The following is a 20,391-nucleotide window of genomic DNA, read 5'->3' as shown; positions in this document are numbered from 1 at the left end:
TGTGCATATGGTATTAAGAGTTCTCATTTCAAGATGGTTCATGCTGATTATGGGCAAGTTTTATGCAGCTCTGGCTGTCCAAGCAGCATGGGCTGTTATAAGTGTAGTAGATACCTGTCCTAGATAACACAGCAAACACTTTGTTATCCTACCTTTGACCCTCATACTCCAACTCATTTCCTGAGTATCCTATGGCAACCACCCCCTCACCCCACATGCAGCTGCCAGTGATGCATGGATGCCTCAATATAGACCAGACTCAGAAGAGACAACTTTTCTGAGTCCCATTTATATCTACGGTCTAGAATTAGCCACTCAGGGTGTTCAAAAGGGAACTGTAATTAATGTCTTATTAATAGTGGGCCACTAAATTCTGCTCTGTATTGAAGAAATATCATCTGTTACTGAGATGAGCACTGGTTACAATTCAGTAAATTTCAATTCTAATTCTAAATCTGACCTTGAGAAAATAGGTTTTTTTCCAGTAGTTTCTTTGTATAAAAAGAGAGAATATGTTATATATTTTACAGGCTCTTGTACAGATAAAAAGAGATGGTATATGCAAAAGTATTTTTAAAAGAAGAATAAAGATATTCTAAAAAATTCTCATAACTAGTATGGCAAGAAAAAAAGAAGCCTTCCTATTAATAGAGTAAAATTTGCCTCAGTTTCCTTTCTAATCCTTCATATTTAGTGGAAAATTCCATGTTATTTACAATGTCTGCTCACCACCAAATTTTTCTATTTTTTTCATTCTTTTTCTACTCTCCCAGACACATTTTGATTTTTTTTTATAACTTAACCACCTCTGTTCCTTGCTTTCTCTCTCACTAACCCTTTTTATTGCCTTCTCACCATGATTATACTCCCGTTTTAGTTGTCACCTGCATTGTCTTATATCGCTGTTTATTTTAACTTTTTTTTAGAGTTTTTATTTAAATTCCAGTTCATTAACATACAGTGTAATATTAGTTTCAGGTGTACAATATAGTGATTCAACACTTCCATACATACCCAGTGCTCATCACAAGTGCACTCCTTAATCCCCATCACCTATTTAACCCATCCCCTCACCCTATTTTAACTTAATTCAAATAAATAATTAGTTATGCAATGCCTATTATAGGCAAGACATACAAGATGAGTGAGAACCAGTCTGCAAATGATAATTATTATACCATTCTAGTAAACCAGTTGACTAATTCAGTGCTATTGTTTTCACATGGGTATTTGGTTATTCTTAGCTATACCTGATGTCATCCATTAGACTCTAAAATCATTAGAGTGCCAGCATACTGTAAGATTTGACTTCCCATTCCCAGTGAAAGAAACTAAATTCTCATTATAATCTTAGTTATTAGTTTATTTTCTCTGCAGCATCATATATATTTAATTTCAGGATATAAATACATGGGACCAAAGTTATTTCAAAAGGTGTTTTACATATAAAATTAAGTAAAAATAAAGCATAATTTCTGCCATTAAAACATTAAATAGGAAGATTTAAAAAGTGTCTATTTTTAAATTACCCAAACTGAAAAGGACATTAATTTCAGGAGAAAGAAGATTCTTGGCATTTCTATTTCTGAAATTCACGGAAGCACTGGGAACTTTCATTAAAGAAAACAAACAGGAAATACATTTTCAAAGGGGATTTGATCTGGGTAAAGGTAACGAACATGGGAGGCATGGGAAATACTATAGCACTGGGCAGGGTGCAAACTAGGAAAGAAAAAAAAGAAGTGATAAAGGAAATCACATCAGAAACAAGGAAAAACTTCCAGAAAATAAAATCACACATTTTCCTCTATCCATACTAAAGGCAGAAATTCCCCTGTTCCTCTCCAAGGCCTCCTCCTCTCAATTTCCCTGCATTTTTTTCTGCACTTTGTGCATGTTTATTTCTCTTTCATACATCTTCAACCTCCCCATTCTTTTCATCTCAATATATATATGCTCAAATTTATTCTATTTTAAAAAGAAAAATGTGGGGCGCCTGGGTGGCTCAGTCGGTTAGCATCTGCCTTTAGCTCAGATCATGATCCCAGGGTCCTGGGATGGAGCCCCACATCAGGCTCTCTCAGCGGGGAGTCTCCTTCTCCTTCTGCTCCTCCACCACCCACTCATGCTCTCTCTCTCTCGCTCGCTTACTCTCTCTCTCTCAAATAAATAAAATCTTAAAAAAAAAAGAAAGGAAAATTTTGTTACTCCTGAAACTACTCCATGTGGCACCACACACTTCAGCTATTCTCAGTAACCCTTGAGGTGGAAAAATGAATTAGAGCAGCCTTCTGAATCTCACTTTCACCCCTCCACCAAAACTCTTATCCTCAGGACCACCAAAGTTCACCTTCCTTCCCAATTCAGGAAAATCTCTGGGTCCTTTTACTACACTTGCTGCAGAATTTAATCTCTACATTAAATATCCTACCTGGTTCCCATACATTATTCTCTCCTAATTACTCTTCTTCCTCTCCAATTATTTTCCTTTGAGGCTGCTCTTCATCCACCCAGGCTTAAATGTTGACTTTCCTCAGGATTCCAACCCCAGTCCCTGCTCTTACTTGTTACACTGGGCAGTTGAATCTATAAACACTCTTCACCAATAGTATGGTCTGTGCTAATAATTTCCAAACCACTGTAGACCTGTCTCAGAGGTATAGGCCCAGATCACTGACCTTGTATTAGGGCATCTCTATCTGAATGTCACTTAGGCATCTCAAAATGTAACCTGTCCAAGATAAATTATGGCCTTTTCTCCAAAGCTTGTTACTCCTTCTATATTTCCTCTTTCAGTCAATGACATCACTGTTCACCCCAAATCTAAAGCCTAGGAAACTACTCCTCCACATCCCAACTATTCTACTTACTGTTTACTATCACCTTTCAACTGGACAATTACACTTGCCTTGTAACTGAACTCTATCTCTGTTCTCAACCCTCTTCAATCCATCTCTATGTTGATGCCAAGTGAATGCCTAAAAGCACAAATCTAATCATGTCATGTACAGTGTTTAAAATCTTCATGCTTTAATCCAAAACCCTTGTACTTCAGGACTTCATAATTTGGCCCCTGCCTTTGTGTTTATCTTTATAGTCTATCACTTCATAGTACTGCACCTACAGGTAACCTGACCCAAGCTACCAGTCATTTCTTGGGTTCGTGATCATTCCTTTTGAGACGTCATACTAACTATTACTTGCCCAAAATATCCTTCTTTCATTCAACTTCCAGCTCAGCTTAGACTCACTTTTTCTATAAAGCCTTTCTTAAATATCACAAGCTGAAAGAAACTTTCCTCCTGAATTGCTATTATAGCTAGTATACACCTCAGTTATAATACTATTAATTGTTTATCTTTCCCATACTTATTTCCTTGAGAGGAGCATAGTTTTGCATTTTGTAAATATTTGATGAAGAAGCTGAAACAACAGGACAACTCCATTTTCAAATATTCTATAAAAAAACAGAAGTGAAAAGAAGTCACAAAATTGCAACTGGTCCATCCAAAAGGAACCTTGCATTTGACCAAATGAGCAAGCAGTAAGTTCTAGAAGAATACACATTATCCTATTCATCTGGACCTTAACAGCATTAACAGCTTCCCAGGTTTAAAAAAAAAAAAAAGGTAACCATTATTGTAATCCTGAATCCCTAACCTAGAGCACACATGATAAAGCGAAGCTCTAAAGAGTTAAAGATTTAAAAGGTCAGGTATCTCATATTGTCAAGATGTCCATTCTTCCCAACTTGATCTATACATTCAATGCAATCCCAATCAAAATCCCAACAAGTTATTTTGTGGATATCAACAACTGATTCTAAAGTTTATATGGAGAAGGAAAAGACCCAGAATAATCAACACAATATTAAAGAAAAACAAAGTTGGAGGGCTGATACCATCCAACTTTAAGATTTAATATAAAACTATAGGAATCAAGACAGTGTGGTATTGGTGAAAAAATAGATAATGCAACAGGGGAACAGAATAGAAAGCCAGAAAAAAACCTACATATATAATCAATTGATCTTTGACAAAGGAGCTAAGGCAATGCAATAGAGCAAAGATAGTCTCTTCCACAAATGGTACCAGAACAACCAGACAACCACATGCAAAAACATGAACCTAGACAAAGACCTTACATTCACAACAAAAATTAAAACACAGGGATATTCATAACAGCTTTTTCGTAACTGCCAAAACTTGGAAGCAACCAAAATATCCTTCAGTAGGTGAATGTATAAATAAACCATGGTACATCCAGACAATGGAATATAATTCAGCACTAAAAAGAAATGAGCTGTCGACCCATGAAAAGACATGGAGAAACTTTAAATGCATATTGCTAAGTGAAAGAAGCCAATATGAAAAGGCTACATACCATATGATTCCAACTAAATGATTCTGGAAAAGGCAAAACTATGGAGACAGTAAAAGGATCCGTGGTTGCCAGGGGTGGAGCATAAGAGTGGGGTAGATGAAAAGGCAGAGCACAGAGAATTTTTAGGGCAGTGAAAATACTCTGTATGATGCTATATTGATGGACCATGTCATTATACATTTGTTCAAACCCACAGAATGTACAACACCAAGAACGAACTGTAATGTAAAGTATGGACTTTGGGCTATTGCATGTGTCAGTGCAGGTTCATCAACTATAACAAATGTAGCACTCTGATGGTGGATGTTAATATGGAGGTTGTGCTTATTTGGGGGAAGAAAGTGTATTTCTGTACCTTCCCCTTAACTGTGTTGTGAATCTACTAAAAACTGCTCTAAAAAAAAGTTCTGATAAAAAAAAAAAAAGGGAAAGAAAACCAAAGGGACCTCTGAAACAGTTAACAACAACAAAAAAAGGTCAAGCAAATCTGCTGGATTTAAGGTCCACAGTCATGGTTGGCTATACATAATGACCAGGAAAGCTTAAGATCTGGGCAGTTTTCTGAAGGAGAGGATCCATAGCTTTTCATCAGTCCTCAGAGGATCCTATAATCTCAAAATCATTAAGAACTACTTATTTACATAGATGAAGTAGGCACCTCAAAGGGTTTGTTAGTAGTTTCAGGGGAGAAAATTTGAAAAACTGAAAATACTGTACCCATATATTTTGCATGTGCTACATTTAAATTGAATAGACTATAAAATACGTATGTGCCCATTATTTACCATTTCTTTCATATCTCCAACTATGCACAAATTAAAATTAGTTAAAATACCAAAACCACAGAGGAAGGGCTCCCCTGAATCTTAGAGCCATAGAAAAAGGAAGAGCAATGGCAGATTTAAGAGCTATATCTTCTGATAGTTAAGACCGAAAAAGCTGAAGTATTCAGTGAGGTATTATCAACTACCAACAGTATGTAAATAGGTTAAATTCATAAGAAATGGAGCAAAAGAGAAATCGGTGCAAGAAATAAAATTAATTCTTTAATGGAAATTTTCAAAATCTTCACTTTGTTAGCCCACTAATCCAATAGGGACAGACTCCTAAAATGGTTTCTTAGGCTACTTTGCAGACCTAACTGGAAACATACAAAATATAAGGTGTTAACAGGTGTGGAGACTCAATTAGATTCAGCAAACAGCTAAATTTTTACAATATAGATCTAGATATCATAAATACATACTATGTAAAATGAAAAATTGACTTTTATAATATATACTATAACAGCTCAGTCTTAAACCCCAGGAAAACAGCACAATGATAGTGCTTAACTGCAATAAACCGTTGTTCCAAATACAGGAACAGCTCTGAGCCAAAGGACTGCACCTGTTCCTGCCATACATATGTGAGACAAACAAGGGAAACCCACAACCACAACTGATCAAGTGTGGTTCCATTCACCACTGAATGTAAGGCATGTTTTCAGGAGAGAGGTTAAAAAGATGATGGCATTAAATAACGTGCCAAGGAAACCATGTGCATGGCCCAAGAAGACAGCTTTTGTTTTTCTCTTTTAATTAAGATTCTGAGAGATGAATATGTAAGGCACTGGACAGAAAATTCTTCTAAATTGAAGAAATGCAAACCAACAGCCTAGCGTGTCCATGCAGACACCTGAACCGCCACTGCTAGTGCAGAGAAGTCACAGATCTGGACATATTGGTAATACAGTGAAATTTATAAGCTCTGCTATCAACTGGGTCTTCAATATAGTCTGATGGTCTTTTTTGTGTTTCTACACAGTTCTATCCCTGAATCTATATTGAACTATTTCAGTTTTTCTTCTGGACTATTCTTCACTATCCTAAAAATTCACCACTGCCTCTACCTTCAGTATCCTCAGGTTTAGATGAGATCATGAGGGTCTAAAAGCCAGGAAGAAAGACGTCACAAGAAACAAACCATGCTAGCAGCTTGATCTTGGATGTCCAGCTTCCGGAAATGTGAGAAAAGAAATTTATGTTGTTTAAAAGCCATGTAGTCTATGGTACTTTATTATGGCAGCCTAAGCTGACTAATACAGAATCATACTTACAGTAGGAGATTACATATACCAAACCCAATTCTAGCTTGACTCACTAGTAGTATCTTTAAGTTAAAGAACACTAAAGCTGGTTTTGAGTTTGACTTTTTTTAAGTGCTACCTTTCATAAAATAATTATAGAAAACAAAAATAAATAAATAAAAAAGAAGCATGAAATCATAAACAGGTATAGTGCAGGCCTACTGGAATACATCATCAATCTAATAAAAATGGAATAAAAGATACTTACCACCACCAAGAATGTAAGAATCCTGGTGGTTCCCCCAATGTGATGTTTTTTTCCCATCTTATCTAAAATGAATAAAAGAGATATTAAATACTTTCCTAATAATACCTTTTTCCACACATATTGCAAAACTACATTTTCCCATTTAAAATACTAAGGTAATACATAAGATTTTAATCATTTTCATATTATTCTTTATTCAAGTTTTATAAGTACTCATTTTACATAGTCATTTGTTGATTGGATAGTTTGTGAGAGAAGATGCCACCATTACTTTCCTGAATTTTCTTCCCACTGTGCCAGGATTTTCAGGAGAGACTTCTGGAACTTAATATTTCAGGATCTTAAGGCACATCAAAATCACCATTATTAACATCACTATGAAAATCAATTATCACTACCAACCCAGAAATTTGCAAATGACTGGACTTAATATGTGCAACTCGGAAATTACGCCTTAAGGGTTGAGTTTTTGAATAAATTCTTGATTTGAGGGAATAAGAGTAAGAAGAGTTTAAAAAAGAGGGACACCTGGGTGGCACAGTCAGTTGTGTGTCCGACTCTTGGTTTCTACTCAGGTCAGGTCATGATCTCAGGGTTATGAGATCGAGCTCCGAGCTCAGAACAGAGTCTGCTTAGGACTCTCTCTCCCTTTCCCTCTGCCCTTCCCCACCCCCTCCTCCCATGCTCTCTCTTTCTCTCTCTAAAATAAATAAATAAATCTTTAAAAAATTTTTTTAAAAGAGTTCAAAAAGATGGAAATATTAACTTTCCAAATGTTTATATATATATATTTACATATAAGTTCATATATATTTATATATATTATATTTATATTTCAGATGAGTTGGAGTTCACTATAAAAAATTTAAAAGAAGATCAATATCTCTGAAAAATTAAAATTTCTGACTAAATACTCTTTACAAATTAAATTCAGAAATTGGAAAACTAGGTAGGTATTTCTACAGTGCCTTTTCTAAGCACTGATAGCAGTAAACAAAAGATAAAGATCTTTGCATTCAGGAAGATTATACTTTAGTAGAGCAGACAGACCATAAACAAAGGAAAGCAAAAAAAAAAGAGAGAGAGAGAGACGATATTAGAAGTAGAAGGTGACAAATGCTAAGGAGGAAAACAAAGCAGGGAAGGAGGATAAAGAAAATGGAAAACAATAAGAAGTGAGCTATAATTTTAACTAAGGTGATCCAGAAAGCCCTCAAAAACAATCTTTATGCAGAGGGACCTGGCTGGCTCAGTTAGAAGAGCATGGTGCTCACTGAAGAGCATGCCACTCTTGATCTCAGGGTCCTGAGTTCGAGCCCCATGGGGCGTAGAGATTAAATAAATAAATAAATAAATAAGAACTTGGGGGAAAAAACAACAACAATCTTTATGTATAAGCATGATTTAGTTTTTTAGTTTAAGTAATTAGGGGTGCCTGAGTGGCTAAAATTGGCTAAATGGCCAACTCCTGATTTCAGCTCAGGTCATGATCTCAGGTTCACGAGATCAAGCCCTGCGTAGGGCTCTGCACTGGGCATGGAGCCTGCTTAAGATTCTCTCTCTCCCTCTCCTTCTGCCCCTCCCCCACCTTCACATGTGCACGTGCACTCTCTCTCTCTCTAAAAATAATTAAGTAATTAAAAATTATTTAACAATATCCCAATCAGCAAACTATGCCCATAGGCCCTTAACATAACTAGGAAGTAAACAACTACATAATTATAGATTTCTTTTTTTTTTTTTTTTTTTTTTAAAGATTTTATTTATTTATTTGAGAGAGAGAGAATGAGACAGAGAGAGCACATGAGAGGGGGGAGGGTCAGAGGGAGAAGCAGACTCCCTGCCGAGCAGGGAGCCCGATGCGGGACTCGATCCCGGGACTCCAGGATCATGACCTGAGCCGAAGGCAGTCGCTTAACCAACTGAGCCACCCAGGCGCCCTAATTATAGATTTCAAAGAAAAAAAAAAATCAAGGAATCCTTTCTATCACCTACTATGGAAGAACTTAGAAATTCTTGTCCCAAAAGGATTAAAATAAATAAATAAAAGTTTTTTTGTTTTTTGTTTTTTGTTTTCAAGATTTTTTATTTATTTATTTGACAGAGAGAGACACAGTGAGAGAGGGAACACAAGCAGGGGGAGTGGGAGAGGGAGAAGCAGGCTCCCCGCAGAGCAGGGAGCCCGATGCAGGACTCGATCCCAGGACCCTGGGATCATGACCTGAGCTGAAGGCAGTCGCTTAACCAACTGAGCCACCCAGGCACCCAATAAATAAAAGTTTTAAGATAGGAATTCAGAAAGTGGCCCAAAATGTAAAAAAAAGTGACTCTCTAGGGTAAAGATGAAAAATCATAATTAAAATCACTAAAATCATCATTTTTTTTAGTTCTTAAATACACAAAATGTAAACCAATGGGAGCTTTGAAGTAATTTGCTCTCAAAAAACAAAGAAATTTTCTAAAAATGAGGAAATTATATATGTGATAGCCATTTGTTAAAAGAGCTAAAGGAGAAATCCTAGGGATTAATGAACTTGAATTCATAAAGACTAAATATGAACAATGAACCAAAACATGTTATAAAAAGCCAGATCCTAATTTGAATTCCCTTAAGAGTAACACAAGTAATTTTTATATCTATGCTACCTTTTATCTGAATTTCCGTTAATCATTATTGTTATCTTCTTGGTTCATGAAAAAAATAAGGAATGGTAGTACTTCATGAGTCTGAGGATAAACGAAACTCTGATGTCCTGCTAAATTTATAATTTCGTCAAAAACCTGTGTCTCATCTTTCTCTCAATCTTTTCTCTTACCACTTGTTCACTAATTGATGTCTTCTTGAAAGGGCATAATAATGAATCTTACAGATATGTCCCAGACACATAAGTATTCCTAATCCCTGGAATCATCAATTATATAAACAGCAAGTTTTTCACAGTAGCGTCCCTACATATCTCAGTTCATCCTAACTTGACAGATTATGACTATGAAATAAAGCTGACAGCGCTATGCTCAATTAAAAGGAGAATGTGCGATGACTTACATTACAGTTAAAGTGGCAGGACTAGATCTCAATGCTGGATGGTGCTGGAGGAGGGATTAGACTTAGTCTAACATGAGTCCTACTGTGCTATAGCCAGTGCTCAGCAGTTTCCCTCTGCACTTCCACGACTTCCACAAGCAACCACCAGCAATTTCAGGAGATAAAGTAATCGAGGAAAATACCTACATGGTTTATATTCAATATGGACTTCTGTGAAATAAAAGTAATGCGTTTTTATTATATTTTTATTTTTTTGCATTTGTATTTTCAATAGTATTATATTTTATTGTTCCTCAGAGCAGCTCAAAATGCCTCCCATACATGATCTTTTTTCATCCTTATAATAGTCCTTACTACATAAAGTTCACGTTTCTCACTTTAAATTCCAAGTAAGTGGCAGAAGCAGCTAAAACTTTGGTCCATCATATTGAAAATAACACAAAAGCCATCCTTTTATAGTTATTGAATAAACAACAATTAACACTTTAGGTATTTCCAAAGAAGAAGTGGTTCTACATTAAGAATGTTTCCATAGTTAATGGTATTTTTTGCCTCTAAACTAATTACTACTATAGGTATTACTTGTTTATAGGAAGCATGAGATGATGCTAAGGAAAAAAGAACCCTGGTCTATAGAAAACTAAGGTACATTCATTGCCACATTGTTAGAAATAATAAAAATTAGAAACAACCTGAAAACACTCACCAATTGTAAAATAAATTTTGATACATACTACAGAAGAATGTACAATCATTAAAAAGATTATAACACATCTACATGGAAAGAGAGCCATGTTATATTGGCTTTTTAAGTTGGAGATTTGGAAGATTAGAGAACAATATGTATAGTATAAACTTTTTTTTAAATGATTTTTTTACTGGGGGAAGGGGCAGAGGGAGAGAGAGAGAATCTTAAGCAGGCTCCATACCCAGCGCAGAGCGTGATGCGGGGCTCAATCTCACAACCCTCAGATCATAAATCGAGTTGGACACTTAACCAACTGACCCAGCCAGGCCCCATAAACCTTCTCTATTTAAAAGAAGTTATTTATTGGGTGCCTGGGTGGCTCAGTTGGTTAAGCGACTGCCTTCGGCTCAGGTCATGATCCTGGAGTCCCGGGATCGAGTCCCACATCGGGCTCCCTGCTCGGCAGAGAGTCTGCTTCTCCCTCTGACCCTCCCCCCCTCACTCTCTCTTATTCTCTCTGTCTCAAATAAATAAATAAAATCTTTAAAAAATAAAAAATAAAAAATAAATAAAAGAAGTTATTTATATATGTATGTATGCATTTGGGTGTATACATATTAAAGATACCATACCAAACAGGTAAAGGAAGACTTTCATTTTAAAATCATATTCATCTATGTAGTTAAATTTTTTTTAGCAAACATGTATTAATGACGGACATGGTTGAGGAATGGCCTGAAAATACCCCTAAATGTCAATAGCCATTTTAGAAACAATACTGTTATTTATGAAAAGGCATTTTCTGTCATATTGAGTTTCATAGGCTTCAGGCTTTTTTGGGTATTTGAATGACATCTATGCAAACAATTTCTCTCTCTATCTTTATTCTATTTTTCCTTCTTTCATTACCCCAGCTCCAATATGTATTCTTCATCCTAAGGCTTTTTAAAGTTGTTGAATCATCCACCTCCCTTCCTTCCATCATGTGCCCAGCAAAAAGCTGTATTCTCCTATAACTTACAGATAAATCTCAATGCCCATTCCCACTGTCATATTCTGCATTTGAGGGCCTTGTCTGTGATTATGCTGTGTCTCTATTATATGACCTGGCATTTTCAGCATTTCTATATAGGTGGAGAGCCAAACATTGAATGAACAAAAAGTATATTGGCAGGGGTAAGACATGCCATTTGGCTTATAAATGATAATTATAATTTACAAATACCCATACTATCTGATATAGCAATTCTTCTTCTAGGAATTTATCCTATAAATATGGTCATGTGTGTAAAATTATATATATATATATAAATATATATATTATAAATAATAATTTTCAGTAAAGCATTATTTGTAATTGCAAAAGACTGGAAACAACCTAAATGTCCATAAGTAGGGGGCTGGTGAAATATATCATGGTACATTTCATAGAATGAAATACCCCACCACCATAAAAAGAATTATGAAGTTTCATGAACCAGTATAAAACAACTGAAGTCAAACAAATGAAACAAAAATTAAAGCATGTAACAGTGTGTGTAATAAATTAGTATTTATTACAATTTATATATAGTTATATTTTTATATAATTTATATATATTATATATATTATATTTATACATAATTTCTTTGTATAAACAAAGAAAAAATGATACACACACACACACACACACATATATATATACAGGTACACACTTGCTTAACTTTTCATCATTATTTGCTTCCAGCAAGGTATACTGGAAATTTACCTATTGTCTCTCAGCCCCACACTCACCCTTCTTTGTCCATTCTACACTAAGTGCTGGGATTCTAAAAATTGTATTGCCTGGTTTCCTGTTCAGCTCTGCCATCAGAAGGACGCTAGTTGGAGATCAAATGGCAGGAGGAAGAAGAGAAGCTTCCTGCCCGTGGCTCCAAAAGTGAACTAGCTGCTGGTTGTAGCAGCAGTAGCTACGGCAGATACACCAGCTACAGCACGGGACAATTCTGGATGTCAACAGTTCCTTTTCAGAGGTTCTAGCCTTGTCAATGTGGGACCTCTCTGAATGATCCAGACCCACTTCCATAGCATCTCCAATAGCACAGCAGTAGGCTTGAAGTGCATGGGCTCTGAACTTTTCAGAGTATTCCTAAATCCTTTCATACTTCTTGAGAACCAATATTCAAAAAATGTTAATACCATAAACGGATAAAGCTAGTTCCTGTGTTAAGAACCTGTATACCTACGTATACATTTGTTCCTAGACAAAATTCCAGAGTCTTCTAATTTAGATATAAGCTACTGTTCCCACTAATTTTATAAAATCTTCCATGGATAGATGCATCTATATACTAAACTAAATGTAAAAAAAAAAAAAAAGAAAGAAAGAAAGAAAGAAAGAAAAAGGAAGAACAATTACATTTTAATTTAAAAAATTAACAAAATAGATGTATAATGGGAAGAAAAATCTGATCAGACTTTAAAGCAGATAATCCAAAATTGTGCCATTCAGTATGGTATCCCCTAGCCACATGTGGTCCTTTAAATTTAAAATTAAGTTAACTGAACGTTCCTCATTTGCTCTAGCCACTTTTCAAGTGCTTAGTAGTCACATGAGACTAGTGGAGAACTTATTAGAAGCACAGATCAGAAATCATCTTCTAGTCACAGGAAGTTTTACTGAATAGCGTTGCTCTATTCTAGATGGTAGAAGACCTCGTAAAGGCGACATCCAGGTGAGAGACTGGGCTGCAGAGATGCACATGCTACTTGTACAGCTGAAGTCTTTTATTGGGAAAACTCCCTGATGGATCCCTTCTATTTTTGTTTTTATTTTTTGGGCTAGAAAAGTAGAGGCTCCCAGGAATGGTTGGAAAGTAGAGAATGAATATTTAATATGCCACATAATAAAATAACAGGAATTCAGGAGGCTGCTGATAATCCCGCAGGAAAAAGATGTCTGAGATGTCTAGGAGGATTCAGAAGAGGGGACAATGGGAGAGGTAGTGAGGAGTCAGTAAGACAGAAGGCAGGTGGGAGCCCTCAGGTAAACAGTTGCTAAGCAATTCCCATGGCCAAAAGGAGACCAAAAAACTTAATGGTTGTGTTTCATATTCAAGCTGATGTTGTTACGTGTACTGTACAAGGCTGAATGCTGTTCAGTTTTCCCCTAATCTTCAGTAAGAATCTTTTATACACAAAAGCAATGACTCAGTGGAGCTTGGAGGCTATGAGAGAAACACGAAACTTCAAAGAAAAGGTAGCAGACATAAGAAGGAGAAGCAGTAAGGCTGTAATACTTGGTGGGAGCAAGAAATTACAGCAAGAGAACCTCCAGTCCCTTCTCCCTCTAGTAAGCCCCAGAGATGTTAGAGAGGACTTGTGGGAACCTGTAATATTAGGGATTAGAGTTGGAGCTATTTTGATAGGAAAAGTAACCCCTGGAGGTAGGAGAATTGCAGGCCATCCAAGTGACAGATACTTGGAGCATACATGTACACATAGGACATATATTTATATTTGTACTCTAGTATAGAAACTACACAAGGTAAAAAAGAATTGGTCAATAAGTTTAAAATTAACACTTTTTGGGGCACCTGGGTGGCTCAGTTGTTAAACATCTGCCTTCGGCTCAGGTCATGATCCCAGGGTCCTGGGATTGGGCCCCACATCGGGCTCCCTGTGCGGCGGGAGGCCTGCTTCTCCCTCTCCCACTCCCCCTGCTTGTGTTCCCTCTCTTGCTGTATCTCTCTCTGTCAAATAAATAAACAAAATCTTTAAAAAAGTAAAAATAAAAAAATTAAAATTAACACTTTTGAGTATGTACTACATGCTAGGCCCTTCTAAGCACTTTATAAGTACTAACTGATTAAACCTCAGTACAACTTTAAAGTATTATTACAATTATCTTCTTTTTATAATTAAGAAAACTGAGTAAGTAAGATACAGAACATAATTCAAACCCAGCAGTCTGGCCCCAAAGCAATTACTCTTACCTACCATACTATGTTGCCTCCCAAACTAAAGTTTAAGAAACTGGTTAGTAAATTGTTATTTTCTCTTTTCAATGAAAGATAAACAGAACAGAATTTTGGAGCCTCTGATGTTCAATAATTTAGCATTCCTAATAAAATCTGAAGAAACAATCTGTTAGATGCTTTTAAGCTTCTATTTCTGGCTAACTTACAGGCTAATTTATGGCAAATAAGGGCTATTAATATAAACAACATAAAATCCTTAAGAAGGAAAAAAAATCTCGATATCTGCAACAATCTAATTCTTAATTTTATTTGTTAAGGTCACCAAGCCTCATTCTGAGGTATGACAAATACCATGCAAAATTTCAGGAATGAGTTGGAATTATCTTTGCATAATGAAATGAGATAACCAGAAAAAGGACAGTTTCTAATGAATTTAAAGTAACAAAAATTGATATAGAATTGTAAAGATTTCTTAGTTTTCTGTTTGTAATATTGAATACTGAAAGATAATAATAGATAAATAAAAAGATAATAAAAGATAAAGCTGAAGAAGAGCTCTACATTGAGACTATTTCTAAAGAATGTTCAATTTTGGGGGATGGGGTAACTGGGTGAGGGACATTAAGGAAGGCACATGATGTAATGAGCACTGGGTATTCTATAAGACTGATGAATCACTGAGCTCCATCTCTGAAACGAATAATACACTATATGTTAATTAACCGAATTTAAATAAAAAAAAAGAATGTTCAATTTTGTCCTTTTGGGGGTAAGAAAATTTAAAGTTGTCAAAACTATATTTGGGATTCAGGTACTGGTTTAGAATCTATCATGAATCAGATATAACAAAGAGCTTTAGTCAACATAACCTGTGTAGAGATGTGATTTCTATCATTAGTTCAATGCTCTCTCTTTTAAATAAGGAAAAAAAAAAAAAAAAGCTGGGCTAATAGTTCTGGGCTCTGTTCTGGCGGATAACAAAATCTATCAAGAGCAGTTCAGTTGCTGATAGCCCGGGTCAAGGGCATTATCAGAAAGGCCAAACCCATGGGACGCCTGGGTGGCTCAGTCCGTTAAGTGTCTGACTCTTGATCTCAGCTCAGGTTTTAACCTCAGGGTCCTGAATTTAAGACCAATGTTGGGCTCCCCGCTGAGTGGAGCCTACTTTAAAAAAAAGAAAAAGAAAAAAGGCCAAACTCAGTGAGAGACTAGGTTGCTGAGATGTACATCTTACTTTTTCGGATGATTTCTACAGTTCCAATTTGACCTCTTCACAACTTCACCAATAAAAGAAACCCACTCTAAGGAAAGGTGGCCCAGCATAGCAAATCCTGATTCAAAAGGGCTCATTAACATCATAGTCATCCATACACTCATTCATCCTGAGGGAGAATGACAAAATGGGAAGAAGTATTCTACTTCACTCTAAACCAGGGTAAGAACATTGAACATCTGAGTGATTGGTGACACTTTAATCATTTCCTTTTTATCACAATACCCAATCCAAATAAACAGGTCTTCCTAGTTTTTCTTTAAGTTCCTTATGTAACTGTCCTGAATTAGGTAAAAAATCTGGGGATAGACTCACAAGAACTTAGATAAGATGGTCCTTTACTTCTTAAACTACTTAAGAAGTCATTCTACAACAAGCAGCCTTAAATTTTCCATGATCCAAGTGAAAGTAAGAGAGAAAGCAATGCTAAATAGGGTACAAAGCTCTAAAAGATTACATTCTCCTTCCTTTACTAACCATAGTTGGGGGGCGGGGGGAAGCAGTACTGGCATTCACACAGACACCAGAGTACAAACCAACAATGTTTCTTTTTTACTTAAAGAGCATCCAAAGCTCTCTTTTGCAAGAAGATAAAGTCCAGTCTTCCTGGCACAGTATGCAAAAGTCTTCAGTAAGAGTGCACTATCAGCTTAGAGAGGTGGAGCCCTGAGAAAGCGAACTCCAACTACTCAGGTCGGGAGGGATTTAAGGCAGAGTAAAGCCCAGAGGACAGAAGCCTATGGTATTATATATATATATATATATATATATATATATATATATATATATATATATATATATGGCCTATATGTAGGCGAATACAAGCAGCCAGTTCTTGTGGACACAGTGAGAGGAAGATTATAGAAAGGTACTGAAATTTAACCAACTGAAATTATTTAGAACTCTAGGGCGTACTCAGCAATGGCCTGTCACAAATCTACTTTTAGGCTTCCATTTTAAAATTGAGATAATTTTGTATTTTCTATTATTTTTATTTTTAAATAACTGTACAAATAGGATATAATTTCTGCATATATATATATATATATATATATGCAAGTAAGGATAAAATTCCCCTTTAATTCCTTTAAAATCCCTACTCTCAGAAACTAGTCTGGCATGTATATTCTTTCAGACTTTTTACTATACTTCACACTCATAAATATGTACCCACAAAAATATATAGTATTGTATTATGTCCCTTTATGTTCAAATGTTTCCATGTGAATGCCATACTTCAGCTTGCTTCTTTTACTTGAAAATATTTTGGAAGTTTACCTATGTTAAGTCCAAATGGATCTAACTTATTCTTTTACATTTTGGGAAACTTACACCTCAATCAATCTAGCCATTCCCTATATACAGAAAAAGCTATATTGGTTATTTAGGTAATTAGAATGTATTTTCACAGTGCCACTTGGAGTTTGGCAAGCTACAAAGTAAAGAATAGTTCTGGGAATCACATACACTCATCTCCAAAGTCCAGAAACACTCTATCTTCTTGGTAACAATAGTTTGTTTTCAGCTTAATTGATTCTTCTTGTGAAATTGAACCAGACCGATAATTCAGAGAAATCCTCAGTTTTGTATTCCAAATGAAACCAGAGAAAATAAAATCATGGTAAATACTTGTCAGAAAAGTGCTCTTCTGAAATTGTAATTTCATTTTTACCAAATAGACCTAGAAATTTTGTATATCCATTTTCCATTCAATTCAGGGTATATCAGTATAGTACCTAGTTATCTCAATCTAGTTATGCTTAATCCACATGATCCATTTAAGTCAAAACAGCTGAATTTCCTTAAATGCATTAGCAACATTTTTCTTTTTCATGAAGTTTAAGAGTCACTGCATCTGACATCTTATAATGTTGGTAAAAAAAAATATATAGTCATGGGAACGCCCAAGGATTTAGAAACTTGAGTCAATTCAAAATGCTCCTTGATCTAAGGAAAGAGAACAGTAAATTCTTTCATCAAATTTCATCAAGTTTTCAACTGCATTAAAATAAAAATTTTAAATCTCATAGCTGGCTTTAGTTTCTTTTAAATACCCTCTAAGTTGGCAGTGATTAAGAATACAAATATTAAGAGCATCCCTTTTGCAATCTCAATCATTGCCCTGTAACAACAAACAGTGAGTGTGGGGTAGCAAGGTGAAATACAAAGTCTTCTAATTAATGATTTAATGAGCTATAAATACACTAAATTTCTGTTTTGATTTGAATATACTTTAAAATCCAACTTTTATTACACTGTATATATTCATTCTATGATAAAACAATTGACTTCTATGTTCTAAGCATACCTCCCAAATTCCTTATTTGCAAATAGGCCCTAACAGTTCTCAAATACTAATTAATTAGATAAAAGACTGGGGGGCTATGTGTGTTTGTTTACTTCTGCATTTGTTTTTGGAGCAAGTGAATCTCAAGAAGGTTGTACCTCTAGCAGGGAGGGCACTTTGGTCAAGGGGCTGCCAGTGATGTCCCTGATGTGCTGGGGGTCAAACTAGTGAGATGACTGGAGATATTATTTCAAGCAGGACTTGTCTCATAAAATTATAAACACTGGCCACAAATGAGAGCTGCATATGTAACCTTAAATTTTCTAGTAACCACATTAGAAAAGAAAAAAATGGTAAAATTAACTTTAGTAATAAATTTTATTTTACCCAATATATCCAAAATATTATTTCAATGTGTGATCAAAATTTTAAAATGACTGGTATTTTATGTTCCTCTGTTCACACTAAATCTTCAAAATCAGTGTGTACTTCATACTTTTGGCACTTTTCAATTGGATTAGTCATATTTCAAGCATTGAAAAAGCCATATAAAGCTAGTGGTTACCATACTGGACAGCACAGATATGGGGGAAAACCAGAAGCTTTCAAATACACATAGATCTAGGCTTGAATTCCAGTTCCATAACTCACTAAGCTATATGACCATGAGACAGTTACATAAATTCTCTGAGCCCTATTGTTCTTATCAGTAAAACAGGAATAATACCACCTGCCTTACAAATTTCTTGTAAGAATTAGAGATAATATAAAGTACCTTGGCACATTATGTGCCTGGCATATAACAGAACTCAATAAAATCCTCCTCATCCTCATCATTATATAAATTGAAGAAGAAAAGAGGAGAAAGTACCATTGTAAAAAGGCTTAAATTCGAACTTTAAAAAATGTGGAGATAAGCAGGAAAAGATACAAGAACTTGAAATAAGATCATCAAAATGTTTTCTAACTGAAATTTAGTCATCAATCCACTATTACCCATACAAAATAAAAATTAAAAAAACCCATTATTTTACAAAATTATGAATAATGCCAAAATAAGGTACAGCTAAAACTAAAGATATGGTGGCATTTGTCTTTTTTTTTCTTTTAAGCAAATTTGCCTTCTTGGTTATGGTTGCCAAGGCTAATATTAGTTTCTATTTCTACAGGGGGAAATGGCTAGAAAGTTGAGTAGAAGGTTATTGGCATGAAAATGGGACACTAAAACTGCTTACAAATAACCTACGAAGACTATATTATGCATATTGATAACCAATCATTCACTATATAATATGTAATGATAGTTTTTCAAATAATTGTTATAGGATATTTTCATTCACTTATATAAGAAATCAAAATAAAATACGGAAAATATATAAAACATACCTCTGATAAAAATGTTTGGGCCGATTTCTGAGCTCCTACATGGAGCAGATATTCATATACGTAGAGTGCTAACCTGGAAAATGAATAAAATATTTATTGAGAAGAGGTGTATTTAACATTCATTCTTTAAATAATGCACATACCCTTCATTACAAAAATATCTTACACACTAACAGTAACAGAAAATCAACTCTTCCCATATCTTTTCAATGAGAGTTCATACATGGCTGTTCAGAAAGAACTTAAACTAAATAACACACAAAGAAAAAAGGCAAATGTATCTTTTCTTGAAAAGAAACATCCAAATAGGGATTTTTTTCCTGGGGCATGTCACTTATCATAACCTCATTCCCTTTGTTATACCTAACATAATTGATAATTTATAACCCAATATTAATAATCTCCATAACATATTTTAAGGTATAGTTATTATCTTTCATTATTAAAATAAATGAATTAAGTAACTGGACCTTTCTAACAACTTTATATGTCCTTCGATCTTTTTGGTGAACATTAACATAAACTCCAGCTGTTTGCACATCTGTATGCCAAAATGGGTGTTAAAAGCTCATTTTAATATTTGTTCAGGCAACCTCTCCTTACTCTTTAGGTCTGATTGTTAAACCAGTAATATATTAGCTTATAAGGATGCAAATTTTCAGCAAACCACAGCATTAAGTAAAGTTTAAAAGCATCAAATCATATTAAGCATTTGGGTACTTATAGTTTAAAGGTTAACACAAAATTACATATAAATTTATCATTCAAATACAGAATATTAAGTATGCACTATACACTTGTACTACCCTCATTATCTTGTGGATTCAGAATTTTAAGCTACACCATGTGGCTCAATTTCAGTTGAGCTGTTAACAAAATATTATTCATAAACCCAAATTAGTCTGAGGCAGTATTTTTAATGATATCTTGGACTGATGCCCAGATAGCTCACAACAGTTCAGTTTCTGCTACACTATATTTACCAATATTAAGCCAGGTTTACAGTAAACAGAACAATGTAATAATAACCAC

The 20,391-nt window shown here is 35.0% G+C and overlaps 1 protein-coding gene across 4 annotated transcripts in view; it reads right to left on the bottom strand.

Annotated features, from left to right (window-relative positions):
• The window catches only part of SSBP2 (single stranded DNA binding protein 2), a 286,517-nt gene that overhangs the window by 191,164 nt on the left and 74,962 nt on the right, over positions 1-20,391 (bottom strand). For all 4 annotated transcript variants that reach the window (XM_032404079.1, XM_032404081.1, XM_032404080.1 and 1 more), the window contains exons 2-3: positions 19,360-19,432; positions 6,720-6,781 (exon numbers count right to left, since the gene is read on the bottom strand). In XM_032404079.1, coding sequence (XP_032259970.1) covers positions 6,720-6,781; positions 19,360-19,432 — 135 coding nt within the window. The remainder of the gene's footprint in view (positions 1-6,719; positions 6,782-19,359; positions 19,433-20,391) is intronic.

This window comes from Phoca vitulina, unplaced genomic scaffold (assembly GCF_004348235.1).
Source record: "Phoca vitulina isolate PV1807 unplaced genomic scaffold, GSC_HSeal_1.0 scaffold6, whole genome shotgun sequence".
Taxonomy (NCBI): Eukaryota; Metazoa; Chordata; class Mammalia; order Carnivora; family Phocidae; genus Phoca; species Phoca vitulina.
This window is presented reverse-complemented; position numbering and strand designations above follow the sequence as displayed.